This window comes from Vespula vulgaris, chromosome 1 (assembly GCF_905475345.1).
Source record: "Vespula vulgaris chromosome 1, iyVesVulg1.1, whole genome shotgun sequence".
Lineage (NCBI taxonomy): Eukaryota > Metazoa > Arthropoda > Insecta > Hymenoptera > Vespidae > Vespula > Vespula vulgaris.
In genome coordinates this window covers 15,753,400-15,770,899 of record NC_066586.1, presented here as the reverse complement: position 1 = coordinate 15,770,899, position 17,500 = coordinate 15,753,400, and the positions used below count along the sequence as shown (strand labels likewise).

At 35.4% G+C, this 17,500-nt stretch overlaps 1 protein-coding gene across 10 annotated transcripts in view; it reads left to right on the top strand.

The window, feature by feature from the left end:
* The window catches only part of LOC127062315 (R3H domain-containing protein 1-like), a 51,693-nt gene that overhangs the window by 26,143 nt on the left and 8,050 nt on the right, over positions 1–17,500 (top strand). Inside the window, exons 1-12 of one of the 10 annotated variants that reach the window (XM_050990302.1) lie at positions 6,842–6,981; positions 9,373–9,667; positions 10,701–10,959; positions 11,494–11,774; positions 13,540–13,813; positions 14,091–14,519; positions 14,710–15,316; positions 15,439–15,614; positions 16,007–16,914; positions 16,980–17,162; positions 17,236–17,389; positions 17,472–17,500. The exon at positions 17,472–17,500 is cut by the window's right edge and continues 165 nt beyond it. In XM_050990302.1, coding sequence (XP_050846259.1) covers positions 10,944–10,959; positions 11,494–11,774; positions 13,540–13,813; positions 14,091–14,519; positions 14,710–15,316; positions 15,439–15,614; positions 16,007–16,914; positions 16,980–17,162; positions 17,236–17,389; positions 17,472–17,500 — 3,057 coding nt within the window. In that variant the 5' untranslated portion in view covers positions 6,842–6,981; positions 9,373–9,667; positions 10,701–10,943. Of the gene's footprint in view, positions 1–6,841; positions 7,587–8,289; positions 8,311–8,518; positions 8,569–9,372; positions 9,668–10,700; positions 10,960–11,493; positions 11,775–13,539; positions 13,814–14,090; positions 14,520–14,709; positions 15,317–15,438; positions 15,615–16,006; positions 16,915–16,979; positions 17,163–17,235; positions 17,390–17,471 lie in introns of those variants that run through there. The other 9 variants (XM_050990293.1, XM_050990311.1, XM_050990321.1 and 6 more) reach the window with 9 other exon arrangements.

Below are 17,500 nucleotides of genomic sequence, written 5' to 3'. Positions count from 1 at the left end.
CATTGTCCATAAGATATTGTTTTAATAACAACACGATTACACTTGTAAATAATTATCTAATTGTTATCCAATCAAATTACGTTAAAAGGACATTATTATCTCTTCGTAATAATAATAATAATAATAATACTGCGGTAATGATTAAAAAAAAAAAATGAAAAAAAGAATAGCGAAAAAAAAACAAAACGAGAAAGAAAACAACAATGATTGATTAGTACCGTATTAATTAATTTGAAATGATTCGATGAATGATTCGATAAAAAAAGTTTAAGCTGGTCCACCGGCGCCACGGTACTGCGATCGATATCGAAAGTGTTTTTCGTTGAAAAGGACACCCCGTATTATTCCAGGGGATATAGGGGTGCATGACCTAGATTCGCTTGGGCGTGTTATATGGGTCATAGACACCATTCGTGGCTGGTCACAGGTACGTTCTTTACGTCAGCGTGTACGTACATCTATGTCCTACATATTTACACGTGTATGTATGCATCCGCGCGCGCGTGTGTGTATGTGTGTGTTTGTTTGCGTGTATGTGTGTATGTACAAGAAGGGATGGGAACGAGGCGGGGGGCTGCTATGTGAATGCGCCCGCGCACACACGTTCAATCCCGGATTATAGTAGTTTCCACGGGAACAGGAATTCTCGAATATGGGACAAAAGAGAGATAGAGATAGATATACCAAAAGGACATTTTTCATTTGTGTTGGCGCGTAGAGTTTGTTTCGTTCTAATCGTTTATTTTTAATAGGTTATTATCAGATGATAAATAGATAGATAAGCAGATGGTAAATATTTTCCTTTTTATTTATTATTTATTTCATTTTATTTCATTTTGTTTTATTTTTTCTGTTTTTCTTTTTTATCCGAGTAAAAAATAATTTTGTTCCAGATTCTGTATATTCGTTGTTTAATTGATAGTTTCAAAAAAAAAAAAAAAAAAAAAAAAAAGAGTAAAAGAAATAAAAATAAAAGTAAAAAAAGAAACGTATAAATTAATGAAACACATTGTAAACAAGGAATGAAAAAATTCACGAATAAAAATTATAAGGAAAAAGAAAACAAATCAAAACGGGAATAAAAAGAATAAAAAGAAATTATTTATTTCATTTTTAATACAGATATTTTTGATAAATTTGAAGTGAAAAATTAATATGGGAATTTAAAAGAAGAAATATTTAATTATCGATGACGACCTAGAAATCTAATCTGTTAGAAGAGAAAATGTCTTTGTCTTTTTTTCATGTATGACGAGAATAGATAGATACGAAACAGTAGTTTATCCTTGAATCTATTCTGTAATCGATAACGTCGATAATTAAGTCTACGTGTAAGTATATTATTAGCTGCGGTTATTGCCGATGTAAATTTTTATTTGATATATTAAGATTTACGAGAAAAGGTACATGGGGGTTCGTTCGTTCGTTCGTTCGTTCGTTCGTTCGTCCGTTCGTCCATTCGTTCGTTCAAAATTATTTCACGAAGATATAAATATCTTCTCATTAACTTTGTGACGCAAAACTGATACCTATATATATATACCTATATGTATATATATATATACACCTGCATGCATATGTAAGTATAGATATATGAGTGGGACGAAGAAAAGAGTATAGATATTTGTACGTTCAGAAAGGAGAAAAAAGATTCATTTAGAATTTCCCATACAATAAATTTCATCGTTACTATGCTAATTCGTGAAACGAATATAATATTTTTATTCGATTGGAAATGAGAGAACGTCCTGAAAAAAGAAAAGAAAAAAAAAGAGAGGAGAGAGAAAACAAACTCTCGACATTTCTACTTTCCACCTAAAAGTAAAGTTAATATCCACTTCGTATCTCGAATCCGAGGTATTCCTTTATATAATGTCGAACTTTTTGATTTTCAATCTTTTGTTTTCTCTCTCTCTCTCTCTCTCTCTCTCTCTCTCTTTCTCTTTCTCTCTTTCTCTGTGTTTTTTCATTTTTTTTTATTTCATTAATACCTACATATCCGTAACGTTTTACGTTACTAATTTGATTTTCACATTCCTATAGTTATTATGCTCTTTTTCTACTACGTTTCATTTCCATAGTGAACGTTGAATTTTTCAATATTAACGAGACAAGCTGGTTGGAAATACGCAGTTTTCATTTTTCTTGAATAAAAAGAGAAGAGAGAGAGAGAGAGAGAGAGAGAATGAGAGAACAAAAATGTGAAAAAGATTTATTAGGAATAATTCAAGTGAAATTATTTATATCGTTAGAAAACATTATTAAGAAGCATCTAAAAAGATAAAAGAAGAAAAAAAGAAAATGAAAGGGAAAAAGATAACCAGCGAGAATCAGTGAGTCTTTCGGATAAATTCTTGAGAACAATCGTTGAAGAAGAAGTTGTTGGTCCAATGAAATTGAACGAGAAGCTCGGCCACGGTCTAATAAATTACTAATTCGCCTGGTAGCGAGTTCCGAGCTAACGATCTCTTCCTTTTCTTTTTCATTACGATCGTTACGTCACAGGAGTCGTTAAAAACAGCTACTACCAATCTTTATTTTATCGTGTTAATCCTCCATAACCCAATTTTTTTTCATTTATATCTGAACAAAAAATTATTGCACGTATATAACATAAAATTTATAACTATAATTATCGCTATAATATATCTATTAAACCGTATTTATATTCACCGAACATTATTTCTTAAATGAGAATTAGCAATTAATATTCTAACAAAAAGATACGATAAAACACACACACACACACACACACATATATATATATACACACAGGAAATTTGAATAAGATTTATATATATAAAATAAGTAAAAAAATATCTAATATATCATTATTATTATATTCATATACGTATAATATAATAATGAACTGAGAATAGAATATAATGAATGAAACTAAATAATTTTCATTAATTTAATTACACACACACGTACACACTGAAAGTGTTACAGGACGTTACAAAAAATTAAATGTACAATTTTCTATTATTTATATTATCAATCCAATTATCGAACCATAAATTAACCATAAATCTTTTATGCGGGTAGAAAAGAAATACCAAAAAAAAAAAAAAAGAAAAAATAGAAGTAAAAGAAGGTCGATGACGAGAGAGGAAGCACATCGTCGAATCGTTAAATCGTCATGGAATAGAGGATGCGATAGTGATGTCCGTCGTGCGACACGAGAACTGCATACGAAACTATTTTCGTCTCTCTCTCTCTCTCTCTCTCTCTCTCTCTCTCTCTCTCTCTCTCTCTCTCTCTCTCTCTCTCTCTCTGTTTCTCTTTCTCTCTATCTCTCTCTATTTCTTTCCGTCTCTTTCTCTCTCGTTTTCGCATGGATTCGCGATCAAACGGATGGGATTAGTTGCCTCGACGAATTTCGTTGGTGAACGAACGATCGATAGTCGTACGTCCCCTACAATCAGTGGTGATTATCCAGAGATTAGAATGATTGATTTTTTTCGCATATCTCTGTGACTCTGTTCGTAAACGATTTTCGATACAATAACTGATAAAGTATCAATCTTCTTTTTTTTCTCTTTTTCTTTTCTTTTCTTTTTTTTTTAATTTTTCATTCTATTCACATATTCCATTTTTATACTCACGGATACATACATTTTATATATATATATATATATATATATATATATTCATTTATTCTTTGATCGAAGAATCCGATTGAAATATAAATAAATAAATGTTTCATTTTTTCAGGTAAGCATGCGACTAAATAAGTTATTTTTTTCTTTTCTTTTTTTTTTTAGTAACTCTTGACAAATACTTCTATTTATATCATAATCAAATAATTACATTTAATTTAAATAAGATAAAAAGAAATGTACAATTTGATGTAAAAGAACGCTCTTTAGTAGTTACGTGATAAGTCGCATGATAGATGTCACAAATAATACTTGTGTATTCTACGTCCTGTGATTCGATATATAAATTTTCTATATCGCTCATATATAGATCATATTATTTCTCTTCACTTTCTGATTCTTTCCTTTTTGATTCTCAAACAACCTTTCGATGAAGCCGTTACGATAAATAAATAAGAGACGATTCTACGAGTTCCCTCTCATCTTGCTGTCGCTCTACACGCGACAGAGAAATCTCTTTCCGAGAAGGTAGACATCTGACAAGATCTTTCTTAAAAAGGATGTTACATCGAAAAGACGAGACGTTCGAACAACAATTTTCTTCCTTTATTTATTTATTTATTTATTTATTTATTTATTTATTTATTTATTTATTTATCAACTTTCCTTTTTTTTGCTATACTCTTCGTCTTTTTTATTTCCGAAAGAAAAATAAACAAATTTTGAATTTCTTACGAACAAATATTTTGTTCACACACACACACACACTTAATAATATATGTAAGATATATACATGCAAGAATTACTTCCTACTTTGTTAACTTATATTCGATTAGAAAAAAATCTTTTTTCTCAACGTTAGATAAACGCGTTTTCACAATGTAACGCGATACTCGATATCTGATATTTCTTGAGATTCTTTCCTGTATTATCGTTCGAACGAATCACTATTATCTTTTTTCTTATTTTTTCTCACTGGATGATACGCTGCTTTGTATCTACTTATACGTTGATACGTAATCACATAACTCTTTCTCTCACCACTCACTTTTACACATACATACACACACGCGCGCGCGACTCGTAGCGTACGCAACTTTACGTTCTCTTCTCATCTTCATCTTCCTCTTCTTCCTTTTCTTCTGCTTCCTCTTCTTCTTCCTCCTCTTCTTCTTTTTCTCCTTTTTTCTCTCTCACTCACTCTCCTACCCGCAGTATTTTCCTGGCTGACAGCCCATCTAAATCACCAAACGAATTCTTTTTTTAAGCCGATCTTAACTCGAAAGCCGGACTTTCCCTTATCTATTTGAGTACAGTTGCTTTGATAAAAAAATCAAAGACAAATAAATAATGAAAAATAAAAGGAGAAATAAAATGGAAAATAAAAGAATAATATATAAAAAGAATTAATTGGAAATGAAACAAAATATTTTCCACCTCTCTCTTTCTCTCTCTCTCTCTCTCTCTCTTTCTTTTTATTATCCTTCTTCATCCCCTTCTCCTATACTGGGTTGTCTTTACGAGCTCGACAATACCCTCTCTAACAAATTTACGAGTCCTTCTTTTACCTTTCATGGAATCCGAAGTGCCTCCCATGGAATTTTTTCATTTATAATATACTCTGTTTCTCTCTCTCTCTCTCTCTCTTTCGTCTCCCTTATATTATTCGTCGTTTCGTATCTCTCTCTCTCTCTCCCCTCCCTCTCTCTCTCTCTCTTTCTCTTTCACTCTCATTTTCGTAGAAAAACGCTCGGAAATATATTCTCTCGGACCGAGTCATTGATTAAAAATCTCATCTTGTGTTTGCGAAATAAAAAAAAAAAAAAAGAAAACGGTGGGAAGAAGGTTGTAATAACAAATATTTATATAATAACTCGATATGTATACACACGTGCGCGTATAAGCACACACGTGCATACACACACAGTGGATCGACTTCGTTGCAAAAAATTTAATCGTATCGATACGTCTTCGTTTTAATTCGTACGATTATTTATTTCGATTAAACGAGAATATCGAGATTTTTGAAGGAATTATGTAGTCAATGTATACTTAGAAAAATCATTAGAAGGTAATATATGATTTCTTTGTTGAAACGAGAGCTTGATTTATTCGTACGTTGAAAAATTAGTTTAATACTCTCGATGAATTAATTAAATTAATGGATTAATTGATCAATTATAATATTACTATATTATCATTATCTGATATACGTTATTATATATATTTTATATATATTATATAATATATAAATTTATTAACAAACTTCTTCCTACGATAATATGTAATAATTACGTTGTACTATAATACGTAATCATTATATAGACATTTTCATTTGAGAACACCATTACAACAATTTTCATTTATTTTACTGAACTTTCATCTTTTCCAAACTAAATAATTAAAAAAAAAAAAAAAAAAAAAAAACAGAAAGAGGAACGAAAGAAAAAGAAGACTTTCTGCTATCACCAAAAAATAACACGTCTCCCCACCCACATATCCGTTCGATTTTACATTGTAAAATGACGATTACAAAATATTCTTCTTCGTTGCCAAAAGTTCCTCGTCGAAAAGTTAGGGAATCGAATTAAAAAAAAAAAAAAGAGAGAAACAAAAAAAAGAGAGACAAAAAAAGAAAAGAAAAGAAACAGAAGAGGAGCAAAAAAAGGGGGGAAAAAGAAAGAAAAACAACATAAAAAGAGACGTAAAAGAAACACATAAAAAAACAAATTCCGATCTTGCCTCGTATATCCCATAAAAAAGAAAAGAAAAGAAAAGAAAAGAAATGAAAGGAGAGAAAAAAGAAAAGAAAAATAAGGAAAGGAAAAAAGGCAAGGAAAAAAAAAACGAACGAACTAAAGTAGGAAAGAAAGAAAGAAAGAAAGAAAGAAAGAAAGAAAGAAAGAAAGAAAGAAAGAAACGTCGGAGGATGAGGTCCACAGGGGTTGAACGTTTCTCGGTACGCCCGTTAGAGATACGGTTTAGAGAAGGCACGCGCGCACGCGTGCACTTGCTCGACATACGGCTAGGCGTACCTTCCCTCTCTCTCTCTCTCTCTCTCTCTCTCTGTATCTCTCTTTCTCTCTCTCTCTTTCTCTCTGCCCCTCTCTCTCATTCATCCCCCCCTCAGTGACGCGCTCCAACGGTCCACCTCCCACCCTTTCACCTCTGGAGAGTGTCGTGGAGAGGTGGTGGGAGTCGGTGGATTGTCTCTCTCTCTCTCTCTCTCTCTCTTTATCTTTCTCGCTCTCTCGTTCTCTCTCTCGCTCGCTTACTCGCTCACTCACTCTTTCTCTCAGTCTCTCGCGCGAAGCGGTCTCGCGTTGACGCATCGTGTATCGTGCTTCTCCTCTCGGTCTCTACGTTGCGGCTGGTCCAGGTCCCTTCGTCTTCGTTGAGACTTTGCTATCGTCTCTCTCTCTCTCTCTCTCTTTCCCTTTCTCTCTCTCTCTTTTTCTTTCTCCTTTAACCTATCCTTATCTTTTTCCTCTTCTACTTCTTTTTCTTCTACCACTTATACTTCTTTTTCCATCTTCTTTCTCTCTCTCTCCTCTCTCTCTCTCTCTCTTTCTCTTTATTATATCTTCTTCTTTTTCATCATCATCGTCATTATTATACCGAAGGAGTTAACTTAACTGAAAAATTTACGGAGAGAGAGAGACACAAAGCTCGTGTGAAAATCATGTTCTGGATATATCGTGGAAGGGGCGAGAGATAGCGTGTTTGCTATTTTCGAGACGCTGTGGAGCTTTGCCAAAGCGTGCCTTCTCTCTCTCTCTCTCTCCCCCTCTCCTACCTCTTCTTCTTATTTCTTTATCTATTCCTTCTTTTTATTTCTCTCCCTTCCTCTCTCTTTCTCTTCCTCTAACTCCCTATCTCTCTATCTTTCGTTGTTGAGACAAGTGAAAAGGAGAGTTGATGTTACCGTTATCCTGTTATTGTTATCATTATTGGGAATTAGATAAGAAGAGGAAAAAAGGACTGGTGAATTTTCAAGAGGATTTTTAAACTATTGTTTACTTCGTCTTTCTCTCTCTCTCTCTCTCTCTCTCTCTCTCTCTCTCTCTTCTTCGCTTTCTATATGTGTGTATGTGCGTACTGCGAGCGTGTGTGTGTTTTATCGAAAAAAATTGAGTTTCTTTTTTTCATTTTTTTTTCCGTTTTTTCTTTTCCTTCGAAAGGTCGATCTTTTCGATCTTTCATATTAGATCGATTGATCTCTTCTTATATTCCTCGGTAAACGAGTCTCGAACGATCGAACGATTGGACGTGATTCATCGATCGTAAACGACGTTTCGCGCGTTCGTTCGTTCGTTCGTTCGTTCGTTCGTTCGTTTGTACTTTCGTATGTTCGTACATATAACGGTGACGCTTTCGTGCTCTCTCATGCTCCTCTCTCCTCCTGTTGTTGTTATGTTGTCGTTGGAGAACGCGTGACTCACGTCGCTACGATCATGGTGTGATACGAAATTGTCAAAGGGTATAGAGAGGGAAAGTGAGTGAGTGATTGAGTAAGTAAGAGTGCGAGTGAGTGAGTAGTGAGTGAGTGAGCGAGTAAGAGAGTAAGACTACGAACGACTGATTCTTTCTCTTTTTCTCTCTTTCTCTCTCTCTTTTTCTTTTTCTCTCTTTTTTCTCTCTTTCGGTCTGTGTTTATGTTTATACGTGCCTTTAAATAAATCAAAAGGAAGGAGAGCGGTGAACAGAGGTATTTGATTACTTTCGATCTTTTGTTTTCGTTTGTTTTGTTTTCTTTTTTTTTGTATTTTTTTGTTCTTTTTTTTCCCATTAACTCTCTCTCTCTCTCTCTCTTACATACACACTATACTACATATGTACGCACGCGAGCACGTACATACGCATATACGCTTTCTATATCTATCTCTATCTTATTTTCACTTTGATTCTCTCGAAAGTAAACGTTTCGATCGTCGTCGTGAAAAATATCGAGAATCGAGATTTTCCGGTAAGTCGATAAAATTTCATTATTATTTATTCGTTATTCGTAGATTGATAGATATACATATATATACGCACGTACGTACCTACGTATATACATACATACATACATACATACATACATACATAACAAAAATTTTATTTCTTTTCGATTCGTATTTCCGTGAAAATTGTTCGATAGAAAATCACGTACGATTAGCGAAATATCGACTATGCATTTGTACGTAACTATATCATGGAATTTAGTTTGAATACCTTTCTATTCGAATCGCGACTTTCGTCACGTATCATCGTGTCTCGTTTACGAGCTCATTTCCACGAACAGTTTGGATTTTACGATTTATCGACGATTTCGAACGTTCTCTCTTTTTTCCTTTTCCCTCTTTTTCTTTCTCCTTTCTCCTTTCTCCCTCTTTCTCTTTTTCTTTCTTTTTCTCTTTCCTCCCCTTTTTATATATTTTTTTTTCAACAGTGACTTCTTCGAATTATTAATTATATATTACAATAATTATAATTTAATTTCCTTGGAAGGATTGGATAAAAATGAGAGAGAGAGAGAGAGAAGATAAAAGAGGATATATTTTAATGAAAGTGTAAGAGAGAGAAAAAGAGAGACAAAGAGAATGAGAATGATATAGAAATGATGAGAAAGGATAGATTAATGAGTGAAAGATAGATAGAGAGAGAGAGAGAGAGAGAGAGAGAGAGAGAGAGAGAGAGAGAGAGAGAGAGAGAGAGAGAGAGAGAGAGAGAGAGAGAGAGAGAGAGAGAGAGAGAGAGACGTATATGTGAATCGACATTAATTTCACAGGAACGATCGAAGATCTAAAGGTCTTTTAAAAGTCAAAGCTCGAAGTGGATAATATCGAAAAGGAAGTGATGTTGGAATCGAAGAAATAGTACCCCTTCTTCTTCTTCTTATAACGTTTAAAACTCGAAGCTCGAAGTGGATAAGATCGAGAAAGAAGTGATTTTGGAATCGAAGGAATAGTATTCCTTCTTCTTCTTCTTCTTCTCCTCCTCCTCCTACTATTTTTCAGTAAATCACTTTGAACATCAACGATCTCTTCTCGATTTTCCGGAATGAAGATGGGAACCAATTGGAGGTTCGTTGATCTCGTTTGAATTTGTTCGTTTTTTTTTTGCTTTCTTTCCTCCTTTTTTTTCTTTCTTTCTTTCTTTCTTTCTTACCTTTTTTTTCTATCTCCCCTTTGACTTGTCTCATACCATTAATTTTTTTGTCTTCTTTCGTCGTCATCGAAGAAGAAAGATTACAAAAAAAAAGTAGTTAAAAAGTGAGAAATGAAAATTAAAAAAGAAAGAAAAGAACATCGCTAATGCGGACCGTTCGAAAAATTCTTCGTAATTATTATTGTTAATATTATTTTTTTTGTTTTACTGTTTTTTTTTTGTTTTTGTTTTTTTTACCTTTATCCGATCGTCCTTATAAATCGAACTTGTATTAAGAGCGAACGTTTTTGGTCGAATAGCGGAGAAAGTGTTAACGTTTACGACCTAGAAACACAGATAAAGCGTATCCATCGGTGTATCTAAAATACATATGTTCGATTTCGTATTCAAATGTATTCCATTTTGTTAGACTACTAGCTTTTGTATAGAATCCCTTTACATTATTCAAATACCCATACCGCCGGTAATGCAATTCATTAGACGAGGCCAATTAGTACATGTAGTCGATCGAAATCTGAAGTCGTTCGAAATATCGACCGTTAGGAACACATTCTATAACGAGGATTCGATTTGATTTGATTTATCTAGCCAATTATAAAAACTAATTCGATCAACTATTAATTCATTTATAAAATCTAACGAACTACGAGTATAATCGTTCGTAGATATTAGATCGATGAAGAAAATTGCGACAGTAGGGAGATAACTTTTTTTGTAATTAATTTTCTTTTTCTCTTTCTTTCTTTTTTCCTTTTTTGTCTTTTGTTTTCTTTCTTCTATCTTTCTTTTTTACTGTCTCTGTTCCTTCATTTTTTTTTCTATCTTCTGATCGATTCCATTTCGGACGAGATCGATTATTGGTCCAATATGAGTATAGGTTGTAACGTATACCAATCCGATAAAAAATTTGTAAAGGTGACGAAAGGATTGTGTTGTGTCTGCTTCCAGAGTGTACGATGTTGGAAGGTGGTCGTGCAGCGATCTGGCTCCTTGTATCAGCCCAACGTGCTGCACGCCACCCGAAAGATTCACGTACTAACCCTGTTGCACCTGTTTGAACAAAACAAAAAGAAAAAGAAAGTAAAAAAGCAAAAGACCCAACAAAACAAAACGAAACGAAACAAAACAAAACAAAACAAAAAACCACCAGTCGCAGAGTCCTGCACCGTAACCCCATGACGCATTTAACACATGGCCCGCCTGGAGAGTAAGTGTTTTCACGCTTCACGATTTTACTTCTCTCTCTTCTCTCTCTCTCTTTCTCTTTCTCTTTTTCTCTCTCTCTATGTCTCTTTCTGTTTTCTGTCTTTCTCTAGTCTCAGAGCAAGCTATCCGTTTATAACGTTGCTTCTCGAAAATGCTCTCCAATGAAGTAGAGAGTAAGGGATCTATGAAGAGCAAATCTTTGCATAACGCACTCTCCCCTACCTACCGAGCTTTTTTTAGCTAATCTATCTTCTATTATCTCTTTCAATCGATCGTGTATTAGAAAGGAGACTATAACTAAGGAGATATCTTACCTAGGTGCGACAGATGGATAGGTTCCGACCAAGAGAAAATAGAAAATGTTTCAAAAGAAATCGAATATTACTTACGTGGCAAAAAGATGTTTTTTTTTTTTACTTTTTTCCTTTTTTTTTCTTTCTCCCTTTTTTTTTCTTTTACAAATACTTTTCAACCAAGATTTAAACGATCGTTGAATATAAAAGTTGACGTGTACATATAATAATCATTGTTACAGTACCGAGCATAGTGGTGCATAAAGGAAGCAGGTCGCAAGGTCGACCTGAGAGTCCAACTGTGGTGGTACGCGGAGGAATGCCCTCGTTGCCGTCCTCCAGGCAAGGCCTTGTCCTCGGTGGCTCCACTGCAGCTTATACAAGTGCCTCGGGCTCGGATATGATAGACGGGAATGCCAACCCCACCGTCGGCAGCAACCCCGCACCGAACTCTCACCACCGTCCCACGCCATCCTGCCCACCTGATAAATTGGATACCGAGAGCAAGAACTTTCGGAATAGGGTAAGGTTCTATTACTGTTTATTGTTGTTTCATCGTATATTCGATCAAATTAAAGCGATTGTTCTCATAATCTAATGAAATATTTGCTAAGAAAAAGATAATACGTTTTTATAGTGTATCTATCAATTTTATAACCCCTTGCGCTATTAGATAGATCGTCATTGAATAGGGCAAATGATCTATTACAGTTTACTACTCTTTCATTATATATATCTAACGTTTACTCTCATCGTCTAATGAAAAATTTGCTAAGAAAAAGATAATACGTTTTTATAGTGTATCTATCAATTTTATAACCCTTTGCACTATGAAATAGATATCTCATCATTGAATAAGGCAAATGATTTGTTACGGTGTGCTACTGTTTCGTTATACGTATCTAAAGTTTACTCTCATCGTATAATAATGACAAATTTCTTAAGAAAAAAATAATACATTTTTATAGTGTATTTATCAATTTTATAATTCTCTGCATTTTGAGATCGATTATTGAATAGGGCAAAAGATCTATTACAGTTTACTATCGTTTCATCATATATTCCATTTAACGTTTATTCTGATCATCGCATGAAAAATTTCTTATGAAACAGATAATACACTTTTATAGTACATTTATTAATTTTTTAACTCTCTGCACTATGAGATCATTATCGAATAGGGCAAAAGATTTATAACAGTTTACTACCGTTTCGATTTAACGTTTATTCTCATCACCTCTTGAAACATTTCTTAAGCAAAATATAATAACACATTTTTATAGTTTATTTATTTATTTATCGAATCTCAGCATTATCGATATGACAATTGTATTTTTCCTTAGAACTCTTGAGCAATCCGTAGCACGAATGACGTGACACTTCGTTTAGTTAATAAAATAAATCAGTGGTAAACTGTTTTATTTCAAAATTACATACATGCATATATATGTGAGCGTGTGTATGTAATCCGAACGCGCGCGTGCACACGTGTATCTTCGTTTATACGTAAGATATCGAAAGTAGATTAAATCGGATCAGAATTGATTAAGAGTAAACTAAGAAATCTCTATATTGATATTAAAAACTTCTAAAGATCCACGATATAACCATTTTGAATATTTTTCTTCGATGGTATAATGATCGATCCAACTGACAGGAAGACTACGTTGGTAGATCTAATATTAACAAACTAAACATATCTGATATAATTTTAACGTAAGAACCAAATCGTTTGGTTTCAACAAGCGAAAGCGGGGACTCGTGCTATTCGATCGACATGCTAACACGGGCTCTCTTTAAATAGCTTTAATCTTGTTCGGCTCATTGCTTCGGCCGCTCCTCCTCGACGAAGTAATCTGATTTAGCTTAGCCGTTAATACCAATTAGTAGAGCACGATGAAACGAGTCACAAGTTTAGGTAGAGGTACCTACGTGATGATGGATACACACATTGCCAATCTTACATCGTCTGTTATCGTAGGAAACTTTAAACGAAATTTCTTTCTATCTTCCTACTTTTTTTTTCCTTCTTCTAGATGCTTTTCTAACGATATCAAAAATGATTTCACTCGAAACAAAATTTTTCCTAATAAAGTTTTCTCTTTTTTCTTTTTATTAAAAAAGAAAAAAAAATGGAAGGCTGCATATTTTCAATTAATTGAAAAATTTGTAATCCTTTAATATCGAGGGAAAAAAAATTGTTTTCTTTTCTTTTTTCTATTCCTGCCCTGTCCTCTCTTCTGATCATTAGATCCAAGTAAAGCTCCTACCATTTTCGGATATTTTAGACGAGTACGAAAGTGAAACTGCTGGTCAGAAGTCATGCTATAGGAGAATCAACGTCTCCACCGAGAGAACCGCACAATAGTCCGTCGTCACCGCACAGCGCTCAGTCGGTCGAAACAGAGAAAAAATTCACGAGTAGCCTCTCGCCAAACTCCAACAATACAAAGCTGAACAACAACGAGCCGATGTTCAACAGCAATCTCTGTACGACCCAGTCACCTAAGCAAATGCGTAACACGGCTACTTCGCCCACTTGTCGAGTTCCATCGCGAAATGGTAAATGATCGATCGAATTTGATTTTTTCTCTTTTTCTTTTTTTTAAATTAATTAATTAATTATTTAAAAAAGAAGACGGACTTTGAAATCTTCGTGGAATTAAATTGTTCTTGTTGCTGGATGGTTTCTTTTTTTTTTTCTTTTTTATTGATCGACCATTCGTTTGGATTATAATGCATTTTATATTATTATTTTGAAAGTATTTAAATAAAGTTTGTTGTTGTTATTATTATTATTAATATTATTATTGTTATTGTTGTCGTTGTTGGAATGCAGGTCAATCTAGTCCCTCTCAGGTCCATTCACCAAAGAACATCATCTCACCGACGAACGGTAATAAGTCGGATAATAATCATCGTTCGAAGTTATCATCGGGCTCGAATATCATACAGAAATGCAATAATTGCGTGAAAAACAATCAGAACGAGAGACCGGGTTTGTTACAAACCCCGATCTCTCCATCGAAGACAGGCCAGGCTCTCCAGCATTCACCGAAGAGTACGAATTTGGCTCCGAATGCGCAGAACAATCAACAAAGATCGGATCAACGAAGGCCGAACACTCTTAACATATGCAACAACCAATGTTCGGCCCAATGCGGTAATAATACGCTTTCCGTAAGCAGACCGAGCTCGAGACACAAGCTCAGGCATCAAAATTCGTCACAGGGTAGCTTCGACAGCGCATCGCCGTGTTTATCTCGAGGTTGGTCCTTGATCAAATTAATTTTTCTTTCTTTCTTTCTTTTTTTTCTTTTCTTTCTTTTCTCTTTTTGCTCTCTTTCTCTCTCTCTCTCTCTCTTTTTCTCTCTGTTTTTTTTCTTTTTTATTTATTCCAACACAAACGATCGCATGCATTCTGATTGTAATCTAATTATCGTTAATCTCCAAAACAGATAGTAGTACCGAGTTGTACACAGACAGTACCGGTATCGACCTTGAACAGTTCATCGCAGAGACGATAAATCGTAATCAAAAGGATCGTACTGTCTTGTTAAAGATCGAAAAAGAATTAATCGAGTTTGCTAAGGATAGACAAAAGCTCTGCCATAAGTTCCCAAATATGTCGTCGTACAACAGAATGTTGGTTCACAGAGTGGCAGCTTATTTCGGTATGGAACATAACGTAGATCAATCGGGACTTAGCGTGATCGTAACGAGAACAAAAAATATGCGAATACCTGACACACGTTTCAAGGAACATATCAGGGACGATCTTATATTATCCGAGGAACCACGTAGAAGTATACTTAAGAGAGATTCGAATTCGTTCGAAGATAATTTCAATTTCAAATCGCCTGATAGATTGTTGGGTGATTATTGTCGACGTAGCAAGAGTTTCGAGGAACGACAGGAACAATACGAAAGAACAAGGCGAAGGATATTCAAAGGAAGTAGCGGAGAAAGCAACGAAGTTACTTCCTGGCCATATTGGTCATCGTCCGAAAGTTCCGATGCGTCGGCTAGGCACCGCTTGTTATATCCTTCGGATCATGCGAGCAGGTGAAATATTATTCATTACTTCGATAATCGAACAGGATTCGATCGTTGAATCTGTTCTATTCGTTCGATCTTTATTTTATTACTTTAATATACGAGGGATCTGTCCGATCGTGTTATTTTAGACAAACTCGATTGCTGAAAGGTGAATCCCTCGATACGAGAGAATCTTACCGTGGTGAAGTTGTACGACCTTCGGTTTCTAAATCGTCCAGTTTTGACGGCTATACGAGAGGCATGCTATCAAGAGGGGACAGCGTAACGTCCACGCATAGTGCTGGAGCTCGTCTCATGAAACAAGGTTCGCCTCTGATTCTTTGCTACTCGGACTGATTATTGCAAGTTTATGCATTGGCATTTCTCGTCCAGGTAATATTGATATGATTATTGATGATTAAAGATTGGAAAGGTATACTGACACGGTACAGGGATATTCCTTTCTAATGATAAAGATCATCGGATATTTTTTGTTGTTCGTTTCTATCGTTCTTTTTCTTTCTTTCCTTTCTTCTCCTTCTTTTTTTTTTTATCACTATGAAACAATGATATTCGCTAAACGTTTATTTTCTTCTATGTTAGACAAGTATTGAACACACATGGGATTGGAATTTTTCTTTTTTCTTTTTTTTAATTTTGTAAGGATTGCCTCTAACCGAACTACGGAATAATCGGACGAATATCTGTCTGTTACAGATTCGGGTGCTAGCGTGTGTTCCCGTTTAAGCCCATCCAGTAGTGGATATAAATCTCAAAGTCAACGCAGCGACGCTACGATCTCACCATCCCCATCGCCGTCGCCCGTGGCGGCAATGACATGTAGTCACACTCAAGTATCTAGTCAGGATCTAGCCTCTCCGGAATCAAGCAATCAAACGGTGATGTGGGCTATTACCAGTTTATCCAGTGTACCACCTGGTAGCATCATCATAAATCCTCAAACGAATCAACCGTACACGAATGCCGACGGTTCGATATATCGTTTTGATCCGGAGAATCCACCAAAGTTTTTCTCAACCGAAAACGAAAATAACGGCCATCAGACAGCCACTAACAAACATAACGAAATGTCTGAACCAACCAAAGCTGCCAGACAGAACGAAGCCAAGAGCGAAAGTAAAAAACGTTCGAAATCTAATAACAATGGTGGTAATGGTACACCAACACCAACGACGACGACAACGACGACGAATGCTCACGTGACGAATACAGCAACGTCACCTAGTCTGCCGTTCACACCGCCTCCGCCACCTCCGCCACCTCCACCACCCCCGCCAGTTTTAACGCAACAACAGCAGAACACGCCTGTTCAGCAGCAACAAACTCTAGTCAAGCCGTCCACGACGGTGCAAACGTGTAGTCATAATCAAACGGTACAACCGTACGCGAATTATGTACCTACCTCAGAACCGTACAACCAAGGTGTCTATCAATCACCTGGGATGGGACAGCAACAGACTGTTATGATGTCGACTTCTCATCCGACTCAGGGTCAAGCTAACGTGCCGAACAATGGTCAGAACGACGTTGCGTTCAATCAGAATCCTGTTTATGCCAATTACGGTGGCGTACCTGTACAACAAGGATCGATGCCACAATCTAACGTAAGTTAATTTATTAGAGAAAATTTATTCGGATTCTCTCATTGGAATCTCTTTATCCGATTTAGGAGGTATCCGATTTATCCGGATATTTCGTCGGTATGAATATCTACGATCAACGTGCTGCAGGCGATAATCATTCGACGCCACCGCATACCTATCCTCAACCACCGCCATCTTCCAATCAAACTATGCAAAATGTGCAGACGATGCAACCTAATTATTGGCAACCTCCGCCAAACCAAATGCCGGTATGAAACACGAAACATGAGAATGTCTTATCATTCGTAACACGTTAACGCGTTAATGTATTTTTATTTATAGCCACAGCAAACGATGTACTTCGTGCCACCACCAGGAACGACGATCTCGGTAGGACAAAATCCGGGTGATAGACAACAATTACATCAGCAGCAAAGATTTACACCGAATTACGCTTTCAATGCACAAACTATGACGCCGCCGAGTCAATCGAATGGTAATTTTAATTTTTATTCTTTTCTTTGTTCTTTTTTTTTCCTTCTCTTCCTCTCTCGAACATGACGAATCGTTTCTTTTAGCAAATTATATGAGCAGCTATCCGGTACCT